The sequence below is a fragment of the Ruditapes philippinarum genome, unplaced genomic scaffold, assembly GCF_026571515.1.
Source record: "Ruditapes philippinarum isolate M1 unplaced genomic scaffold, ASM2657151v2 ctg219_1_1_1_1, whole genome shotgun sequence".
NCBI lineage: Eukaryota > Metazoa > Mollusca > Bivalvia > Venerida > Veneridae > Ruditapes > Ruditapes philippinarum.
The window spans coordinates 221,362-243,955 of NW_026859162.1; the positions used below are offsets into that span (position 1 = coordinate 221,362).

Consider the following 22,594-nt stretch of genomic DNA (forward strand, 5'->3'; position numbering starts at 1 on the left):
TTTAATTGTTGGCAATGTCTGAGACTGGTGATTGTATGCAAGAGATAATTATTTATGATTTTTTTATAGTGATATATAGTTAAAAGAAACACCACACATAGTTCGTTATTTTTATCCCCCGCCGAAAAGGCGGTGGGGGATATAGTAATAGTCTCCGTCCGACCTACCGTCCGTCCGACCTTCCATCCGAAATTTTTGTCCGGAGCATATCTCAAAAAGTATTTGAGTTATCAACTTGAAACTTCATAGGTGGATAGACCTCATTGAGGAGGAGTGCAGTGCACAAGAATGATAACTCTACCTTGAATGATAACTCTACCTTTCATAATTTTTGAGTTTTTGCCCTTTGTTATTTTTCATACCTAATTTTTCACCTCAGTGGAGCATAACTCAAAAGTGTTTGAGATGTCAACATGAAATGTCATAGGTGGATAGATCTTATTGAGGAGGAATGCTGTGCACAAGAATGATAACTCTTCCCTATACAATTTTTGAGTTATTGCCCTTTGTTCTTTTTCATACTATTTTATCCGGAGCTTATCTCAAAAAGTATTTGAGGTATCAACTTGAAACTTCATAGCTGGATGGATCTCATTGAGAAGGAGTGCAGTGCACAAGAATGATAACTCTACCCTGCATAATTGTTTAGTTATTGCCCTTTGTTATTTTTCAAAATTAATTTTTGTCCAGAGCATAACTCAAAAGGCCTTTGAGATATCAACATGATACTTCATAGGTGCATAGATCTAACTCAGGAGGTGTGCAGTGCATAAGAATGATAACTCTACCTTTTATAATTTTTTAGTTATTGCCCTTTGTTATTTTTCATACTTAATCTTTCACCTGAGTGGAGCATAACTCAAAAGTGTTTGAGATGTCAACATGAAATGTCATAGGTGGATAGATCTTATTCAGAAGGAATGCTGTGCACAAGAATGATAACTCTTCCCTATATAATTTTTGAGTTATTGCCCTTTGTTCTTTTTCATACTATTTTGTCCGGAGCTTATCTCAAAAAGTATTTGAGGTATCAACTTGAAACTTCATAGGTGGATAGATTTTACTGAGAAGGGATGCAGCACACAAGAATGATAACCTACCCAGCATTATTTTTCAGTTATTGCCCTTTGTTATTTTCAGCCATCAGTATTCACATAGGTTTCAAATCTGTAATCACTTCAGCTATCAGTTTACATTACCAAAAGACCTCTTAAAATGGAATTATTCTGCTCTACTACATATACATTCTTCCAATGAGCAAACCCATTCGGCTGGGGATGGTCATGTTGACGTGGCTCTTGTTTTTATTCAAATTAAACATATTCAGTAAAATTTTCCTAGATTTCAGTAAATTTCTGCAATACAAGTATGTTTACCTAGATATGAGCATTGTATTATTTGTTCATTCTTTTATTCAAATTAAACATATTCAGTAAAAAAAAATTAGATAAAAATAAATTTCTACAGTTTAATTACAATTTATTTTTACCTAAAGATGGGCAAAGTATATCTTTAAATCTCATTAAATTTTGGAAGTTATGAAGAAATTACTATACCAAAGTTACACTGTACTTATTATAAGACTTAACATTTTGTCTTTCCAATTTTATCAGTTGTGCCACCTGCCATGCAGGACCAGATCAGGTATCAGACATCTGTCCTGTATAGACAAGTGTACCTGTAAATCATTGAATTGAGTTTTATTTCTTTTTATACATGTACATGATACACATATATACAATCATCTGTCACATTATGTTTAATATATAATGCCCAATTTTCGCCCCAGGGATGTGTTAAAGTACACACAAAAAATAACATTTATAACAAATAGTATAGTGTAATAGGGTACTAAGTTGAACATAAAATCACCTTAGTGCAGTAACAGGTTAACTTCTTTTACTTGTAATAGGATTTAACCCATTACTGTGCTAAAGTGATAGGATATTGTTTGCTATAAATGATTATCTTTATAATCAGTTAATCTTTAAATTCTACAAGTGTTGGGATAGAGTTACCAAGGAGATTGAATTCTACACTTAGAATGTAATAAGAGAACAATTTATTATGTTGTTACCCCCTCCTTGATTCAATATGAACTTTGCCCTCCACTTTGAGATTGAAGTTTTCCATTTCAAGTCTTACGGATTTCTTTTATATAATTAAAATCTATCAAAATACAAAACAAAAATGAGAAACCAGCTATAATGGTGGAAAGTCTGAGTTATATTTTGTACAACATAATTATGTTTTCAATTGTTCTTCCTCTGATGTGTTTGAAATAAAAAAATGTCAAGCCTGGCCCCCACTCTGCAGTCACGGGTTTTTGTTTTTCATGTCAGAGCATAATTCAAAAAGTGCTTTGGATAACAATTTGAAACTTCTCAAGTTGATAGATCTCATTTAGTGCACAAGAGTGACAACTTTACTCATCATTTCTCCAATTTATTTTTCTTGCTAATTTTTGTAACTTCTATGTGCATTGAGAATTATTGTTATTTAACTTGGCACATAATTATGTTCAACATGGTTTAGTCATTATGAATTAAAGGGGTTTAATGTAAATGCTTTGCATGATGTGACTTAGTATTTGTGATGGGGAATATACAATATGTTTTGTGACATTGGCAATCTTGTAACTGATCTGAACTTGTGTGCGACTTTAAGCAAGTTCTGATATTTAAACTCACACTTTTGTTTGAATTTGTAATGATATTTAACCCTTTAGTGATATTTTAAAATAATCTAGTACCTGTTAACTTGTACTTGTATATACTAAGGGACGTTATAAACATCATTATCTTGATGATCCAGATATAACGGGTGAAACCGGTAGATATTTTTTTTTGTTAATAAATAATTGAATGTAAATCGGAAAAGGCATCACTTTATTCTTTTCCCCTCTGTATATATATTTCACTTTGTCATGATATTTCACCTGATACAGTAATTAAACTTGTATTTAACTTTGTGCTGATATTTGAACCTGCATTTAACATTCATTTTGTAATGGTAATCATAACCCAATACAAATATAATGAGCCAACACTTGTATTATATTTAATGTAGATATTTGAACCTATAATGATATCTTTACTGATGCACTTCAAAATATCTTTATATGCACTTTGTTTGTTTATCTTTAATCTTGTGCAGATTTTGAAACATAAACTTCAACCATTAGTAGAATCTACATTTGTGTTTGACTATAGGTTATTATATGTTTTTCTTGTGCTGATATTTAAACCTTTGCTGGTGTTAGAATGAATATTTACATCTAAAGCAGCACACCCTCCGAACACCTAACAATTTGTTTTAATAGTTCAAAATGTCTGTTCAAATACATATGAAAGTTGAAAGAATTGACATTTTGTTTACTTTTCCTCTATCAATATATGCGTTCTTTCACTTTTTTTCATCAGTCTTATAATTTTAAAGTGTACACAAACGATAACCCCATAATACCTCTCTTCTAAGATCTGATGTTAACAGACAGATGGAAGACAGACTTGCCAAATAGAATTAAAAGGGATATTGAAATAACTTGTCACAAATGTTCACTATAATAAGTTGATTATGTGCATCAACCAGACCCCTACGTCCCACTGAGATCAAAGGTCAACATTTGTCTGATGGAGGGACTATTTATTACTTTTTCATCCATCAAAATTTTGAAATAACTTGGCATAATTTTATGAAGACAATGTGTCATACACAACACCCAGACCCCTACCTCCAAGGTCAAGGTCCTACTTGAAGATCAAAGGTCACTGGGACTTGTTATAACAAAACATGACAAATGGCCATTAAATCAAAGTTCTAAGTGCCTAGACCTGAGTAGTACATTCTTTAAAGTTTATATATAGATGTAAAGACTATACGTTCCACCTGTCCCACCCATTTTGAGGTCAAAAGGTAAGATCACTGGGACCTGGCTAATGAAAGTACGTTGAACTCGAAACATTGCATGTTTATGTATCTCGATGAGTGTATCTGCCATACCAATTTACAGTCAGATGTTAAGGTCACAGGGACCTGTAATAACAGAACATTAAACTGGTCATTAAATCATTGATTAAGAAGCTTTAAACTTTGTAGATGCACCTTGATGAGTCATACTCATATGAAGTAAAAAGCTCAAAGGTCAAGGTCAAAATAATCTTCATAAACTGTATAAAGTTTTTGCTTCAATTATGACGATGAGTTTAGCTTGCCACACCCTTTTTAGATTTAAAGTTCAAAGTCCATGTGACCTTTACTTTAAATTAAACCAATGCAGTTTACTAAATTTAAAGGGATTATCTCTATGCCTATATATCTGTTTTCAACATTAATTTCCTCAAATTCTGTCAGTTCCCATATATGATCCATTTAAATGTATATGGGACCAAAATGATTCAAAATTAATACTTAAACCTAATCATTTATTTAAAACACCTCAAGGTAGCCCTCTCTTAATCTCATTAATTATCAACTTTACTCTCAGTTTACTCGAAACTTACTGTATAATCTGAATACCACTTGAACTAAACTTTGAGAACTCAATTATATGGGATTTACTCAATGAGATTAAGAGTGAAAGTATTGATTCTAATAATATGGGCCATTGTGTTAACAGTTTGATAATTAATTGATACATCATAACGAAAAATAATTTGTTTTTACGAATTAATATTTCGTAATTATGAAAAAATATTTCGTAATTACAAATTAATATTTCTTAATGAAACAAATTAATATTTCGTAAAAACGAATTAATATTTTGTTAAAACGAATTGATTTTTCGTAATTACGAATTAATATTTCATAAAAAAGAATTGATATTTTGTAAAAACGAATTAATATTTCGTAAAAACAAAATTATTTTTCGTAATTACTAATTCATATTTCATAAAAACCAATTAATATTTCGTAAAAACCAATTTAAAGTCTCTGTGGAAAAAAGTGTGGAAAATGTCACCTTAGGGGCTCCGTACAAATGACTAGCTGGTGATACTTTTATATAACGTAAGGTACCATCAGTACCTGGGAGTCAACTGTTTAATCATCTTATTTGAATATCTGAAATAGGCTGACATTTTCTTGTTGACTGTATAGTGAACATTGCTAACCCATGATGATCAGTCAGTTTGATGTGCCCGCTGATTTTGGTCTGCACCGGTTGCATTATAATGATTATTAGCTAGGATTAGATGCCACTTGCAGGTTAGGATGATAATTTAAACAATTTTTTTGGTATACTGAAATCCCTTCAAATAACTATGAACAGTTCCAATTATAAAGCAAAGCAATTAAGTTCATTTCACAAGTACAAGGAGGGTTAATTCTGAATTGAATGAAGTACAATATATACCATATTGACAATAACTATTTTTGTATGTATGTAGTGATAGTCTCCAAAGCAAATTTTATTTTATTTGTTCACCATTCTTCTATGGTATTTTAATAACTATTATATTTCATTCCAGTTTTACCTTTTCATTCACTTTATTAAGTCCCATTATATATAAAGAAGCAGTCAATTTTTGAACTACCTATAGATTTTTGTAATTTTGTAAAGTATCCCATAAAAGGCACAAAGCTAATTCATTTTAATGTAATGTTAATTACTTTTAAACATCTTTAACACCCTGTAAAATTGTTATTCTATTGTCAAACTGAGATTTTCTTTTGTCAGAAGTATGTCAAAGTTGCAATTTTATTTTAGTATATCCCAAATAGATCATTGACCATTTTAAAATCAATTCAATACATTTGAGCCGTGTCACTACAAAAGCAACATAGTGCGTTTGTGACCAGCATGGATCCAGACCAGCCTGCGCATCCGCGCAGTCTGATCAGGATCCATGCTGTTCGCTATCAGTTTCTCTACTTGTTATAGGGTTGGTAAGCGAACAGCATGGGCACGGATGCGCAGGCTGGTCTGGATCTATGCTGGTAGCAAACCCATTATGTTGGTTTTGTCATGACGTGGCTCATTTTTTAATACAATCTTAATAGAGATATATAGTGTTAAAAAACCCATAATATTTCAATCACAATGTATAGGGAATCATAATACATGTATTCAAATATTGGCTGAATATGAATGGAACATGAATATTCTTTTTATACTTGTTCTTTGTTTTCCTGTTGAATTAGATTATTTTACAAATTTAGGACCCTTATCTGTACATACTGATGATGCAAAACTAAATTATTACTGCAGCAGGTGTGTTTGTTAATTGCACAAAATAAATTGTCTACATACAAGGGATGCCTAAGAATAATTTCTTCAGCATTAAAAACTGAATAAAAGGTTTTTTTTACAATAATATTGTAAAAACTTAATGCTTCAAACAACTATATTTTATAATCTGTTAATATATATTGATTTAACATGGATTTTTTCATCATGAACTATTTCATTTCTTGACTTTAAATTAGTTTTCAAATTGCAAGCGTAATCTTGGTCTGACCATACCCATTGACATTGATTCCATGTAGATTACAGATAGAAACAAACAAAAACAGCAGACAATTTAAAAAACAATGCACTTTTATTACTGCAATTAAAATCTTAGATAATTTGTAAATGCTCATTATTATCAAACTGACTTTAGAGATAGAGTATTTGTACTATTTCATTTCACAAATAAAGCAGGGCTAATTGTTAATTTTTACCATTTTGAGAAGTACATTATGTATGCTATTTACAATTGTATGTATATTATTAAGTGATAGTCTCCAAAGCAAATTTTATTTTATTTGTTACGATGGTTAGGAAACTACCCGCCTATATGACTGAAATACTGTTGGGAAAAGGCGTAAAATTAAACAAACAAACAAACAAATTTTATTTGTTCACAATTCTTCTTTGGTATTTTCATTGCTATTATATTTCATTCTAGTTTTACCTTTTCATTCCATTAACATAATAATAAGTCCCATAATATACCAAAAAGCATTCAATGTTTTAGCCTATAGAAAATTAAATTTTTACTATCTTTAAGGATTAAGTACTTGTACTGATTTATAAAAGATAAAATGTTTTCTATAATGTTTATATTAAGGATTGACACTTTACCCCATATTGTCACCAGCTAAAGTAAGCAAGGTGTGTTTATAATGACTTTAAGATGCCATTTAGGTTAGCATTATATAATTTTATTCAACCCATTCAATTAAGTCAGTATTAAACTTACACTCATTCTATATCCTCTATTAATTTTAGTATTAATTTATCAGGAGAGAAATTGTATTATACAAAAATCTTTAGAAGAGTATTTAAAAGATATTTGAAGTACTTTGATACATATTTTTGAATATCTTATCAGGTCTTTTAATGAAAAAACATTTTAAGTCCACCATGTATTTAAAATGATTAATTCAAAGATTAATCAGATAATTTCATTTTAATTTGTTCTGAAATCTTTGAAATATTAATGTTTTGACAACCATGCAACATTTGCAGCATGATTGCATAAATTTATCCAGTTCAGTCTCTATTAAGTATGATTAAAAGAATTAACCCTGTTATAAAAGCTATAAAGGTGATATTTTAAGTGTTTTTGAAGAGTTTATTAGCTTGTTAGCTGTAAATTTAATTCTGACAAAAAAAATTGTTATGTCATAGTAGTTAAAAAACACATCATAAATATTGGTTAGTAGTTGGTTCAAAATCTCCTCATTTTGTCAATTGTAAATGGTTCTAATTCTCCACATTTAGTGATCAATGATTGATTCATATTCTCCATTTAGTGGTTGGTAAATGGTTCATTTAACTCTCCTTATTGAATGGTTGGGAAATGATTCATGTAAATCTGCTCATTTAGTGGTTGATAAATGTTTTATGTAACTCTCCTCATTTAGTGGTTGGTAAATGGTTCATTTAACTCTCCTCATTTAGTGGTTGGTAAATGTTTTATGTAACTCTCCTCATTTAGTGGTTGGTAAATGGTTCATGTAACTCTCCTCATTTAGTGGTTGGTAAATGGTTCATGTAACTCTCCTCATTTAGTGGCTGGTAAATGGTTCATGTAACTCTCCTTATTAAGTAGTTGGTAAATGGTTCATGTAACTCTCCTTATTAAGTAGTTGGTAAATGGTTCATGTAACTCTCCTTATTAAGTAGTTGGTAAATGGTTCATGTAACTCTCCTTATTAAGTAGTTGGTAAATGGTTCATGTAACTCTCCTTATTAAGTAGTTAGTAAATGGTTCATGTAACTCTCCTTATTAAGTAGTTGGTAAATGGTTCATGTAACTCTCCTTATTAGGTAGTTGGTAAATGGTTCATGTAACTCTCCTTATTAAGTAGTTAGTAAATGGTTCATGTAACTCTCCTAATTAAGTACAGTAAAAACTCGCTAATGAGACCAATAAAGGGACTTTACAAATCTGGTCTTAATAGCGGGTTGGTCTCATTAATGAGTTTGGTCAAACAGAAAACCGGGCAATATATTAAGGGATACCATGTACTGTACACATGTTTAATTCTGGGCTAACCTTTTTCAAATGAGAAGATATTAAGCATACACTATTATTTTTTTATTTTCATTAATTTTCTTTTACTTTTTATCATTATAAATTTTTTAAACTTCTTTAGAGGTACAAAATGTATTATGAATGTCTTTAAACACAAACATATTTTTACATTCTTGTTAAAAGAATGACATGACTTACTCAATTAAATCACCATTTTACTACAAAGCACATCGACCAATTAACCTTTAATTATTTTCACAGTTTTCATCGCCGATAACAACTTCAAAAGCCAAATCGTATCATGTTTATGTTTGTTTAAAATTATGGAAGGAAAGAGATAATGATAGCAGCAACACCTCTAAAAAACTTATTGAATTTTTTCTGTTCAATATTTTGTTGTTTTAATCCTCCAGTTATGACATTAAAGGTGTGAAATTAAGAAATTATCGACAATATTATTGATCATTTCCGGGTTTGATACAAAGTAACCTTGACCTCTGCCGTAAATTGGATGTCGTTAAATGTCGTAAAACCAGTACAACTGTTGTTTACACTACGGGTCAAAAATTTTTCAGCAATATACATGCTTGTCAATATCAAGTTGAGAAAGTGCCCGCGGTCGTATTTGTACAGAATTTACGAAATGGGACTGAATTTACTGGTCGTATTACGGAATAACGGGGTGGTCTCAAAATCGGGGTTAGCGACCATTGAAATAAAGAATAAAAAAATCGGGTCTTTGAAAAATCGTTCGTATTAGCGGGTTGGTCTCGAAAACGGGGTGGTCGTAAAGCGGGTTTTTACTGTAGTTGTTAAATGGTTCATGTAACTCTCCTTATTAAGTAGTTGGTAAATGGTTCATGTAACTCTCCTTATTAAGTAGTTGGTAAATGGTTCATGTAACTCTTCTTATTAAGTAGTTGGTAAATGGTTCATGTAACTCTCCTTATTAAGTAGTTGGTAAATGGTTCATGCAACTCTCCTTATTAAGTAGTTAGTAAATGGTTCATGTAACTCTCCTTATTAAGTAGTTGGTAAATGGTTCATGTAACTCTCCCTATTAAGTAGTTGGTAAATGGTTCATGTAACTCTCCTTATTAAGTAGTTGGTAAATGGTTCATGTAACTCTCCTTATTTAGTTCTTGATAAATGGTTCATGTAACTCTCCTTATTAAGTAGTTGGTAAATGGTTCATGTAACTCTCCTTATTAAGTAGTTGGTAAATGGTTCATGTAACTCTCCTCATTTAGTGGTTGGTAAATGGTTTATGTAACTCTCCTCATTTAGTTCTTGGTAAATGTTTTATGTAACTCTCCTCATTTAGTGGTTTGGTAAATGGTTCATATAACTCTCCTCACTTAGTGATTGGTAAATGGCCTCGACCAACTTTCAAAAGAAAAAAATCTATGTATTATCATTTAATGATTTCTTTTCTTTGTTCTGGTAGGCCAATGATAGAGATGACTATACCATCAAGCTTAGACCCTACTATCGCTCCACCAGGTCACCATGTTGTTCTACTGTTTACACAATATACACCATATACCCTGGCAGACGGACAGACATGGGATGATCAAACTAAGAATGAATATGCTGACACTGGTATGTATGAGCTACTAAGTGCAAGCTAAATTTTAAATAGATTGGAATTATTATTATAGAACTTGCATTTCCAAAAATGCTAGGAATCGCTGTTAAGCCAAGTATACAAAATGTATTATTATAAGCATTATATTAGCATACCACTTGTAATAGGTGTCATGGCAGTAATAATCATCATAAAATATGACCAGTAATAAGTGCTGAGATAATACTACTTGTACAATAATAATCAGCATACAAATACTACCAGTACCACTATATGCAAGGTTTTACACTAATGTCCGTTCTGGACATATTTTAATGTTGAAAACTCAATTTTTAATATTTATGTATGAAAGTAATAATCAGACAAATTGATGTGGAAAATGTTCGAAAGGAATGTATATTTGTTTCAGTATTTAACAGTATAGAACAATATGCCCCTGGTTTCAAGGAGAGTGTGGTTGGGCGAGATATTCTTACACCTCCTGATCTAGAGGCAGTGTTTGGACTCACAGGAGGGGTAAGTGACAAATATGATAGATAATTCAATGTTCTTTGATAAACAAAAATAAGAATAAGTGCGAAGAAATGGTAGTTAAGCAAGGCAAGTGTATATAAGAATAAGTGCAGATATAATGTCAGGCTACCTAGACTGATGATAATTACATTTGTATATAAGTAGTATGTATAATTTAGGGTGGAGATGTTAATTTTGCATTTGTCATTCTAGTTCATATGCACAATTTGGGGGTCAAATGTGGGATCATTTGATTTTAAAGGTTTTAAAGTGTGAAAATAATTGTAAAGCATTTGAACAATAAATTTTGAAACATGGAAACGATTAGACTAAGTTTTATTAGATATTTAGAATTAAAGGAAAGATAATGAAGTTGATTGAACAACATTAAGCAGGTGAGCTTACTACAATGTACATGTAATTTACTTGTTAAAAATTTGATTAATTCTAAAACATGCAGTGTTGCATGATAAAGCACTATAGAGCTATACAATGATGTAATAAATAAATAATTAAACCACTTGAAGGTGTATGTTTGTCAAAATCTGCATAGTCATATTGATGTATTGAACATTTTTTTATATACACATATACATTTCAGAACATTTTCCATGGAGCAATGTCTCTTGACCAGTTGTACATGGTACGACCCACATCAGCTCTCAGTGACTACAGATCACCCGTGTCCAGACTGTATCTGTGTGGGAGTGGAGCTCATCCTGGTAAATATGTCTATTTAATCATAAACAATATGGAATTATATGGCCAAATTTTATTTTGCCATTTCTAGGTCAGCTCTTGATAAACAATTTTATCTTAATGAACAGACTTTAACAGTTGTATAGCAAAAAATTTTACTAACTTTACTTTTTTGAAAGAAAAAAAAAGTTTTGCAAGGTGATAAATTGTCTTATTTTACCTTCCTTTCTTCTTAGTGTTTTACAGAATTTGTTTATAGTCTGATTGTGTAGGAAACTATAAGCTTAATGGCAACAAGTGTAAAGTTTCTTGCCTAAGGCAACAGTGGCTTGCTTACCCTATTCAAACAACTTTTTTTAGTCATAAAGGACAATTTTTACTTGTTTTATTTAGACAGTTTGCAACATATTTACATGTTTACCTTACCAATTGAACTGCGTCAAGAAAAATTACAGTTAAATTTATGTACTGACTCATTTGTTTCAGGGTATAACATGATTTATATTATAGATGACTTTTCTCAGAAGATAAACTGTTAAATACAACAACAACAGTAATTAAAATTTGGGCGTGACATTTTAAATGAGGAGCAATTTTAATAAAATGTTTTACACTTATATGTCAAATTTACACATTTTTTGCATCAGCTTACCCAAAATAATTTAATAACTGATGAATTATTGGTACATATCTAATACAACGAAATCTTAAGCTCACTGTTACCCATGCAGCCAGTGCAGACCAAGATCAGCTGGCACAGCCACATACATTATGAACTGCACTGTTCACTATTCAGTCACTCCATATTTTGAAATTTTCCCTATAACAAATGAATTTTTTTTGTCTATATTGAAAGATGGCTTAGTCTTAAATATAATGTTAGATTTTAAGTGGGATAAGGGTGAAATGAATTTATAAATGTAAAGGTAATATTAATTTTGCTATTTCAGGAGGTGGAGTGATGGGGTCTGCTGGTAGAATTGCTGCACTGACTGTGATGGAAGACCGTAAAAAACTTAAATTCTAAATTATTATTTTTCTCTTTTATGCAGTATTTTGTTTTTTATATTGTTTTTAAGCATAAAGCCAGTATATTCAAGTGTTGTATACAGTATTTGTCTTTAGTTTCTTTAAGTAATGATAGGTGATGTAGGAATAGTATTAACTTGTTAGTCATTGTGTTTGTTTTGTTCTCATCAAGGTGATTTTATATATACACTGTATAATTTATTTATCTTTTTTATGCCCCCGGGCATATAGTAATTGAACCTTCCGTCCGTCTGTCCGTACGAGGTTAACCTAGAACGGCAAGTTCGATTTTTCTTAAGTTCTACCTGTACCAATGGCTCCTAAGTTTACACACTTACTAATCAATACAAAGTACATGATCTGGGCAAGTTACATAACTCTGGCTTTCATATTTACCAAGTTATTGCCCTTTTCAGCACTTAGAAAATTAATAATGGTTAACCTTAAACGGCAAGTTTGAAATATCTTAAGTTCTATCTATACTAATGGCTTTATAATTTCTACACTTACTTATCAATACAAAGTACAGGATATTGCCAAGTTATATAACAGTGTCATCCATATTTCCCAGTTATTTCCCTTTTCTCACTTTGAAAATGGGGCCTTGTCTGGTTAACCTCGGCAAGTTGGATTTATCTTGAATTTCTCCTAATTGCTTAATTTCTTTAATGATATCTTTCATATTTAGTAGTTGGATACCTTTGATGGTCCTCTAATTTTTGTGGAGTAAGCGGTCTCTAGGGTCAAGGTCAAGGTCACTGGTTTAAAAAATTAATATATAAATTTTTGCTCATACAGCCTTTATTTTTTAGTTGATGTCTTAGTTTAATACAAACATGCCAAGGGAGGTCCTCCTTCTTTGGGTGTAGTAAGGGGTCATTTGGGTCAAGGTCACTGTTACCAATGTCAAGGTCACCAATGTTAAAAATAGATTTTTACATTTTTAGCTCGACTATTCGAAGAATATGAGAGCTATTGTAGTCGGCATCAGCGTCGGTGTCTGCGTTGGTTAAAGTTTTTTGTAAATTCAAATATCTCAATTATTGCTTGAGATATTCAATTGAAACTTACAATACTTATTTATAGTAACAATGTACATCAGATTGACAAGTTGGATAACTCTGCCTACAATATTGACAGAATTATGCCCCTTTTTAACTTAGAAATTTTGGTTAAAGTTTTTTGTAAAGTCAAATATCTCAATTATTGCTTGAGATATTCAATTGAAACTTACAATACTTTTTTATAGTAACAATGTACATCAGATTGACAAGTTGGATAACTCTGCCTACAATATTTGCAGAATTATGCCCCTTTTTAACTTAGAAATTTTGGTTAAAGTTTTTTGTAAAGTCAAATATCTCAATTATTGCTTGAGATATTCAATTGAAACTTACAATACTTATTTATAGTAACAATGTACATCAGATTGACAAGTTGGATAACTCTGCCTATAATATTTGCAGAATAATTTGCCCCTTTGAAACTTAGAAATTTTGGTTCAAGTTTTTTTGTAAAGTCAAATATCTTAATTATTGCTTGAGATATTCAATTGAAATTTACAATACTTTTTTATAGTAACAATGTACATCAGTTTGCAAATTTGCATAACTCTGCCTGCAATATTTGCAGAATAATTTGCCCCTTTGAAACTTAGAAATTTTGGTTAAAGGTCTTCAAAGATATTTACTTGAAACTTTACACATGTACTTAGGGTCATAATTGGAGAGTCATAATTGTATGTCACTGACCAAGTTCCATAACTCTACTCGCATTTAGGCTGATTCATCTCCACTTTTCTACTTAGTCTCTTGGTTAATGTTTACATGCAAGTTTTACATATCTCAATAACTATTAAAGATATTTATTTAAAACTTCACATATGCATTTAGAATCATAATTGTAGGTCACTGACCAAGATCCATAATTCTATCTTGCATTTAGGCTGATTTTTCTCCCCTTTTTCAACTTAGAAATTCATGGTAAAGTTTTGCTTGTAAGCTGTTATCTCCATAACTACTGAAGAGTTTGTGCCTTTTTTGGGACATTTTTATGCATTCATAATAATAAAGCAGTGATTTACTTGATAAAACATCTTAATAACAAGCCTTTGTACCTTTTCGGTCAATTTTATGTATTCATAGGTAATTAGCATTATTTTACTCAATAAAACACCCTTGTGACAATTTTTTAATAGTCGAGCCAATACTGTCCTCCGACAGTTCTTGTTACAGGTGTATTGACCTTATTCTATAGACAGATGTTATTTATAATTGATAGAAACATAAACTTTGATGGAGTCAGTGGTCATTTGGGTCAAGGTCACCAGTGCTAAAAATAGATTTTTACACATTTGCTCATACAGTCTTTATTAAGTGACAGATATATTTTATATTGGTAGGAAGATAACTTGCATGGTATTCATCCTTTTGATTGGGGTAGGGATCAGTGGGTCAAGGTCACTTGTGCTAAAAATAGATTTTTACACTTTTGCCCATACAGCCTTTATTTATTGACAGATGTATTTCATATTTGGTAGGAAGATAACTTACATGGTATTCTTCTTTTGGATAGAGTTAGGGGTCAGTTTGGTCAAGGTCACCAGTGCTCAAAATAGATTTTTACACTTTTGCCCATACAGCCTTCATTTAATGACAGATGTATTTAATATTTGGTAGGAAGATAAATTGCATGAAGTTGAATATTTTTCAACTTCACAAAACAGAGCAATGACTTTGCAACTTATATTTTTGACAATTACAAAATGCCATGACTTTGTAAAGCTATATAACTTGTGCTTACAATTTTTTGGCAATTTTTCTGTCCATAACTGAGTGAATGGGTAAACATTTTTTGAAATATTGCTACTGACAAGAATCTGAGCCGGGGGGCATTTGTGTTTAACAAACACGTTCTTGTTTCTGGTTGTTGTTTATCAAAACTATTAAGTATACAATTTAGTCTTCGTGTTGTTGGTTTTCATTTTTGCTTTGAATATGTACAAGTTATCAAACACTGCAACAATGCTCATTATACCGTAAATATAAGTAAGATAACAATTTTTATTGTTTTTGTTATAATGATCAGTTCATAATGACGTAAATGATAACCAGAATGTATTAATTTAAAATTTGTGTATCAAGCTATATCAAATGAAATATTTTATAGAAAAAACAGTTACATGATGTGGTTTTCATAACCTTATGATTGTTTCTTAAAGTATGTGTTACAAAGAATATCTATGTAGTTTAATATACATGAATATGGTATGTAAACAAAATAAAGTGTTGTGGAATAAAATATTCCGCTGCTTTCTTAGCCCTGTAACTAACATTGGTATAGAGGTTGTCTTGTTATAAGTTATAACAGTCATTATTGACTTTTACCTATTTTATACAAGTATTTTGATTTTGTACATAATTCATTAAATGATAATAAACTCATCCAAATAAATAAATAGAAAAATGCATTATGCAAAAATGGGGGGAAGGTGGGGATTATTATTGAATGGCGGAAAAAAAGAGATCATTATGTATGAACATTTTTTATGAAATATCTTAGTTTTGTTGGACCAGTTATAGTGTCAGTTTGTTTTACCAGTTATTATGTTTGTTGGTTGGACTAGATACTATATCTGTTTGTTCAACCAGTCATTTTGTCTGTTTTTTGGACCAGTTATAATGTCTGATTATGTGACCAGTTTTTATGTCTGTTTGTTGTTCCAGTTACTATGACTGTTTTGGGACCAGTTATTATGTCTGTTTGTGTGACCAGTTATCATGTCTGTGGGACCAGTTATATCTGTAAGACCAGTTATTACATGTATGTCTGTTTTTTGGGGCCAGTTATTATGTCTGTTTTTGGGACCAGTTATTATGTCTGTTTATGTGACCAGTTATTTTGTCTGTGGGACCAGTTATTATATCTGTAAGACCAGTTATTACATGTATGTTTATTTTTTGGGACCAGTTATTATGTCTGTTTTTGGGACCAGTTTTTATGTCCATTAATTATTGATGAACAAATATAGAACAGATATATAATTGGTTGTTGCTTTTGTCTACACAGAAAAGGATAACCATTTGCCTGCTGGGGGCAGTTTGATGCTGTCAGATGTCCATGTACACTGTTTGTTATTCATTCAGTTTATTTTTTAGAATTTTCCCTTAAAAATAGTAAATGTTCCTATCAAGAATGAAAGATGAGGAAAAGCAGGGAAAAGAATATTGAATAAACAATTTAACATCAATGTAAAACAAAATATAAATTACCCGTATTTAAGCTAACAAAGTCAGAGCAAAGGCAAAGACCTGGGAAAAAGGATTGTGATATTTAAATTTTTTGTTAAACATACATTTTGAGAAAGTCTTAATTCTATAAACATTTTACTTTATGGATATATATTATGTGTTGCCATGGAGATACATAAATCTCTGATAAATGAAACATTCAGAAGTGGTAATGTGATATCTGTTTAAAATGTGTGATGTTTTTTATACCTTCTTATACATGTATTAGGTGAGCTTTATGTGATATATTTGAAAGTTAAATAAGATACATAAATTTGATAAGGTATGATATTATATTTAAAACTTTGTGATGTTTTTTTTTTAGATATAATGAATATACTATTGTAGAATAAAATATATAACTTTAATAAGGTAGCAAATTTTGCTTAACATACCTTATCGTGATATTTAGATATTTATATACTATGTATATATACATTTTAATATGTTATAAAGATAAATAAAATTTGGTAGAAGCTTACATTTTTTGGGTTATATTTTCTGCTGTTCATGATGTAGTAAAGCTCATTGATTTGATAACCTTTCATATGTAGAAATTTTGCCAGTAGGTCAAAGGTCAAAATTGGATGTCATCAATATGACAGGTTTTCTGAAAGGGAAAAAACTGGTTATTTAGTGGTGAATGTTAGTGTACTGGCATAATCAATTTCTCCTCAACAAATTATAACCAGTCTTTCACAGAAGTATCGTCACTGAGATTCCTTCCTTATGTCCATTGCCTAAGAGTCCATCATCAAAGCCTATTGTTGGGTTTTGTGATTTTTAGCTAGAGAGCTTTCGTAATCTACCTGTGGTCTCCATCCAGATTTCTGGTTCAAGTTTTTAATTTAATAATTTTTACTACAACTTCTTTATTTCTTGAGGGATTTACTTCAAACATTGAAATGTGCGTCCAGCGTCCGTCCGTCCGTGAACTTTTACTTTAAATGACATCTCCTCATAAACCACTAAGTCAATTTCATCCAAACTTCACAGGAATGTTCCTTTGGTGGTCACCTTTAAAAATTGTTCAAAGAATTTAATTCCATGCAGAACTCTGGTTGCCATGGCAACCGAAAGAAATTTTTTTAAATATCTTCTTAAAAAAAACCCTAAGAGCTAGAGCTTAGATATTTGGCATGAAACATCTTCTAGTGAGTGTCTACAAAGTTTGTTCAAATAAAAGCCCTGGGGTCAAAATTGGCCCCGCCCCAGGGGGTCATTGATTTTCCCTATATGCACATAGTAAAAACTTAAAAAATCTTCTTTTAAAGAACTCAAAGAACTAGAGCTAAGATATTAAGCATGAAACATGTTCTAATGGATGTCTACCAAGTTTGTTCAAATAAAAGCCCTAGGGTCAAAATTGGCCCCGCCCCAGGGGGTCATTGATTTTCCTTATATGTATATAGCAAAAACTTAAAAAATCTTCTTTGAAAAAACCCAAATAGCTACAGTTTAGATATTAAGCCATGAAACATCTTCTAGTGAGTGTCTACCAAGTTTGTTCAAATAAAAGCCCTGCCGGGTCAAAAATTGGCCCCGCCCCGGGGGTCATTAATTTTCCTTATATGTGTATAGCAAAAATTTAAAACTCTTCTGTGAAAAAACCGAAATAGCTAGAGTTAACATATTAAGCATGAAACAACTTCTAGTTAGTGTCTACAAAGTTTGTTCAAATAAAAGCCCTGGGGTCAAAACTGGCATCGCCCTAGTGGTGTCCTTGTTTTTAACTATATGTGTATAGTAAAAACTTTAAAAAATCTTCTTTGAAAAAACCCAATGAGCTCAGAGCTTAGATGTTTAGCATGAAACATCTTCTTATGAGTGTCTACCAAGTTTGTTCAAATAAAAGCCGTTGGACTAAAATTGGCCCTCCCAGGGGTGGGGGTGGGAGGCCTATATACAGGTGAGCGACCTCAGGGCCATCATGGCCCTCTTGTTTTTTACAAAATTTTTTAAAAAATCTTAAAGAGCTTGAGGTAAGATAATTGGCATGAACATCTTCTAGTGGATGTCTTCCAAGTTTGTTCAAATAAAAGCCCTAGGATCAAAATTGGCCCTGCCCCAGGTGTCATTGATTTTCCTTATATGTATATGGTAAAATCTTGAAAAATCTTCTTGTGACAATCCAAAAGCATTATAGATTAGATATTTGGCATAAAACACCTTCTATTTGATGTCTACCAAGTTTGCTCAAGTTCAAAATTTGCCAGGGGTCAATGGTCATTGATTATATAGTTAAAACTTAAAAAAATCTTCTTGTGTGAAATCCAAGAGGTAGAGCTTAGATATTTGGCACAAAACATCTTCTAATGGATGACTATAAAGTTTGTTCAAATAAAACCCCTAGTGCCTCATTTTCCTTTTATGTATATAGTCAGAAATTTTCATGTGACAATCCAAAAGCACTATAGATATTTGGCATGAAACATCTTCTAATGGATGTTTACCAAGTTTGTTCAAATAAAGCCCTTGGACTAAAATTGGCCCCAGGCCCAAAAAGGGGGATCCCAAATTTGCCTTTTTTTTTAAAAAATTGTTAAAAACTTAAAAGAGCTTGAGGTTAGATAATTGGCATGAACATCTTCTAGTGGATGTCTTCCAAGTTTGTTCAAATAAAAGCCCTAGGATCAAAATTGGCCCTGCCCCAGGTGTCAAATGTTTGTTTTTCTGTCATCTTTTTATTAGTCACCTTTCACTGAGTGACAGGCTGAACTGTTTAATAAAATGGCTGCCAGAGCTAAAATTAGAAAAACAACAACATCTAAACCACTGTTTCAATTTTGAAATAATTTTTCTCAAAATTTCCTTGCTGACAGTGTACAAAAAGTATTCAGATTAAGCTGTATCTCGTTTTCAAATTGTGCTTCTGGGGTGATAAGGGGCTCCACATTGACATTTTGACCTATTTCTCAGGTTAGCGATCCAGGACCCTCTGGGCCGTCTTGTTTAAATTATTTAATACTACCTTTGTATCATATATGCCATTTTGTCCAAGTAAGTATGAATTATTTTGTTGATGAATAACAAAGACATAGAATAGTAGAACATTCCATGATTTGGAAGTGCAATATTCACAAATCGTCGTTCACTTCGTCATGGGGAGAAGATCCCGCTCAGGTTTAATATAATTTTCCTTTTTTTCGCCACAGCTTAAAGCCTTAATTTCTACACGGAACTGCATTTATCGATTTAATAATATGAAAAAGTTATGATAACTTTGTCAAATATTTACTAATTAGTTTCATGTTCGGGTAAAGCAACATTTATGACAAAACCTACATGCCGAATTATGACCTTGACATTAACATGACGACGACCTTCAATGTCAGCTTATTGAATTTTATATATCAACTTTAGATCTACATATCTATTGTCAGAATTGAATTATTTTTATGAATTTTATTTTAAAGTATGCCCCCCCCCCCCGATTCATGTTAATTCTAACGATTTTTTTTTAAATATATTAAAAAATTAAATAGTGTCAAGTAAACAAAGAAAGTAATTTACACATTGCAAACGTCACTTAAAATGCTGGTCGCAGGCCCATTGTGTTGGTTTTGTCGTGACGCGGCTCATTTGTGTTCAGACTGGGTATGTCACGCGGATATAGGTCACAGACTACACGCGCATTAGTCTGTAAATATAAAAAATAGGAGCGTTGCCTTACGTAACAAAACCTAATCGACATATCAAGACAAATTGAGATAATAAAAAAATCGTTTGGTGTACATTAACCTCGTTTAAATCAACTTTTCTCCGCTATAAGTTTTTTATTTTATCATTTTTTTGAATCAATTTGTCATTATTGGGAATATAATAATTTTCTCACACTTTCTCGTAGCCTGAAGTTATATACAAAAGAAGAAACTTTAAATCAAACTTTTCCTTTTCTTTATGAAAGGATCCCTTCACCTTTTTTTTTAAAAATGCGATTATTTGCTAGCCTACTTTGTCCTTTTTTTTACCCGAATTTAATTGTTTCATAATTTTTCGAATGTATCATGTTGTCACTTTTTGTGAACTGATGAAAAATAAAGATATTTTGACTTTGACTTTGACTACAAGCATTATTACTTGTATCTTGATATTTCTACTTTTCTTAAACTCTAAGAACAATTTTTCTCAAGTTAGATTTTCTTGAAAAGTTTTTGCTCATCTTGAGGCATGTAGCTTAACCCTTTCACTGCCATAGGGACAGCATATGCCTTCTCTATTATTTTCGGCGTATTTGCCATATGGACGGCTTTTGCCGTTTCTATATTAATAATAATAATAGTTATAATAATTATAATTATAATAATAAATATATAGATAATTATACCATCGACAATAATTATTATATACTAGCAGATTTGGAAACATATTTAATTATTATAATACAAATAACAAATAATGATAATTATATAAATTAATAATATAGTAATTTCTTAGAAAACCTTCTGGCAAATAGGTGATCAATAAATCTGGCAGCGAAAGGGTTAAGGTCGATTCGTAGAATGTCTCCGTGAATACTGTACGTAAATAGAATAAAATGTTTGCGGAACAAAATATTATGCTGCTATTTTAAACATGTACACTTTTAATCGTTTTAGCAATGAGTTAATATATGCCTAATTTACTCTTGAAAAGTATACAAACACATTTTTTTATATTACAAAATTCATATATATATATATATTTTATACACGATAATTATGGACAAATACTATTTATACTTGGAGAAAACAATACAACGCTGGCATGTTGAATACTTCAAGCTTTACTGATTGTGATTCTGAAGGTCAAATATGAAATTCTAATGAAATTCTGTACAAGAAGAAGTGTACATCTTTGAACAACTTTCACCTTAATGTTCTTCTTTCGACGTGTTTGCAATAAGAATTGGGAAAACGTCTGGCGTGCCCAGCTTAAGGTGGTGTTTGTTTTACAGAATTATACCCTTAATTGTCTTTCATAGCAGTTCAGATGTTCTCTCATTGTTTATATCCATTAAGAGTTTGATTTGGTGTGTACTGTACAAGAATGATAACTATTTCTAGTAGTATTTTGCTCAATGTTGCTCAATTATTAACTGTTCGTTGATTATGGGGAGCACCTATCGTTTTTCATCTATTACTTATCTTTTCAACACAAGTTTGTGAGAGGTTGAACGACATTACCTGAAAGTCTGGAAAGGAAACAATAAGTAATATGCTTGTTCACATCAAAAAAGTAAAGGCATCAACAAATGTCGACCGAAAAAAATGTTGTTTTTGGTAATTTTCCATTTTGTTCAGATGTATTTAAAGAAATTGTGTTTTATGTGAATGAAATTAGAAATTTTAAAACTATGACAAAAAATATAGATTTAATGTATATAAACCATGTTTCTATTTCTTTTTTTTTCTTTTTTCTTTCATTTTATATATCCTTTTGTTTTATTTTTCGTTGCTTAACAATGTATGTGTACCTCCACGCTCAATCATGTTATTAGTTGCCGTTCATTTGTCAGTCCTATTTCAGCGTTACATTTACCACTTCACTGTTATGTCGTTTGCGGACATGTTCGATTTTCCAGTTTGTTTTCACTGGTTATCTGTACCAGCTTGTTAAACTGTCGTGATAAGAGGGCATTCTCAGGAAAAATTATCGACTGAAAAACTCTTGTAAATAAGGTAAATTCTCGAGCTGTCGTCAAGTAATATAATAACTGGAATGCATTTAAAGTAGAGTTTTCCTCATCGTAAAATATGACTTATCTTTATGTTTAAAGGATTCCATCCGCTTAAATTTAAACAGCGTTGCAACTAAAATCGGGCTAAAATAGCACTATAATATAATTTTCAGTTTAGGAATTTATATCTTAACCATCTTATGCATATATTTCTGTTTATAATTTCAAGTGTCCCAGTTGATCTATGTAAGAAATTCAAATTTTATGTATTTAGACTTTTGGACCTAAGTGAAGTTAATTAATTATGCAGTTCCACGTAGCATGATATTTTAAAAGGGATTCCTTAAAGACA

At 31.2% G+C, this 22,594-nt stretch overlaps 1 protein-coding gene across 1 annotated transcript in view; it reads left to right on the forward strand.

The window, feature by feature from the left end:
- The window catches only part of LOC132755474 (pyridine nucleotide-disulfide oxidoreductase domain-containing protein 2-like), a 46,141-nt gene extending 29,077 nt beyond the window's left edge, over positions 1-17,064 (forward strand). The window contains 4 exon segments of the mRNA XM_060746348.1: positions 9,913-10,067; positions 10,463-10,569; positions 11,168-11,288; positions 12,216-17,064. Coding sequence (XP_060602331.1) covers positions 9,913-10,067; positions 10,463-10,569; positions 11,168-11,288; positions 12,216-12,292 — 460 coding nt within the window. The 3' untranslated portion in view covers positions 12,293-17,064.
- Positions 17,065-22,594: the final 5,530 nt, after the last annotated feature.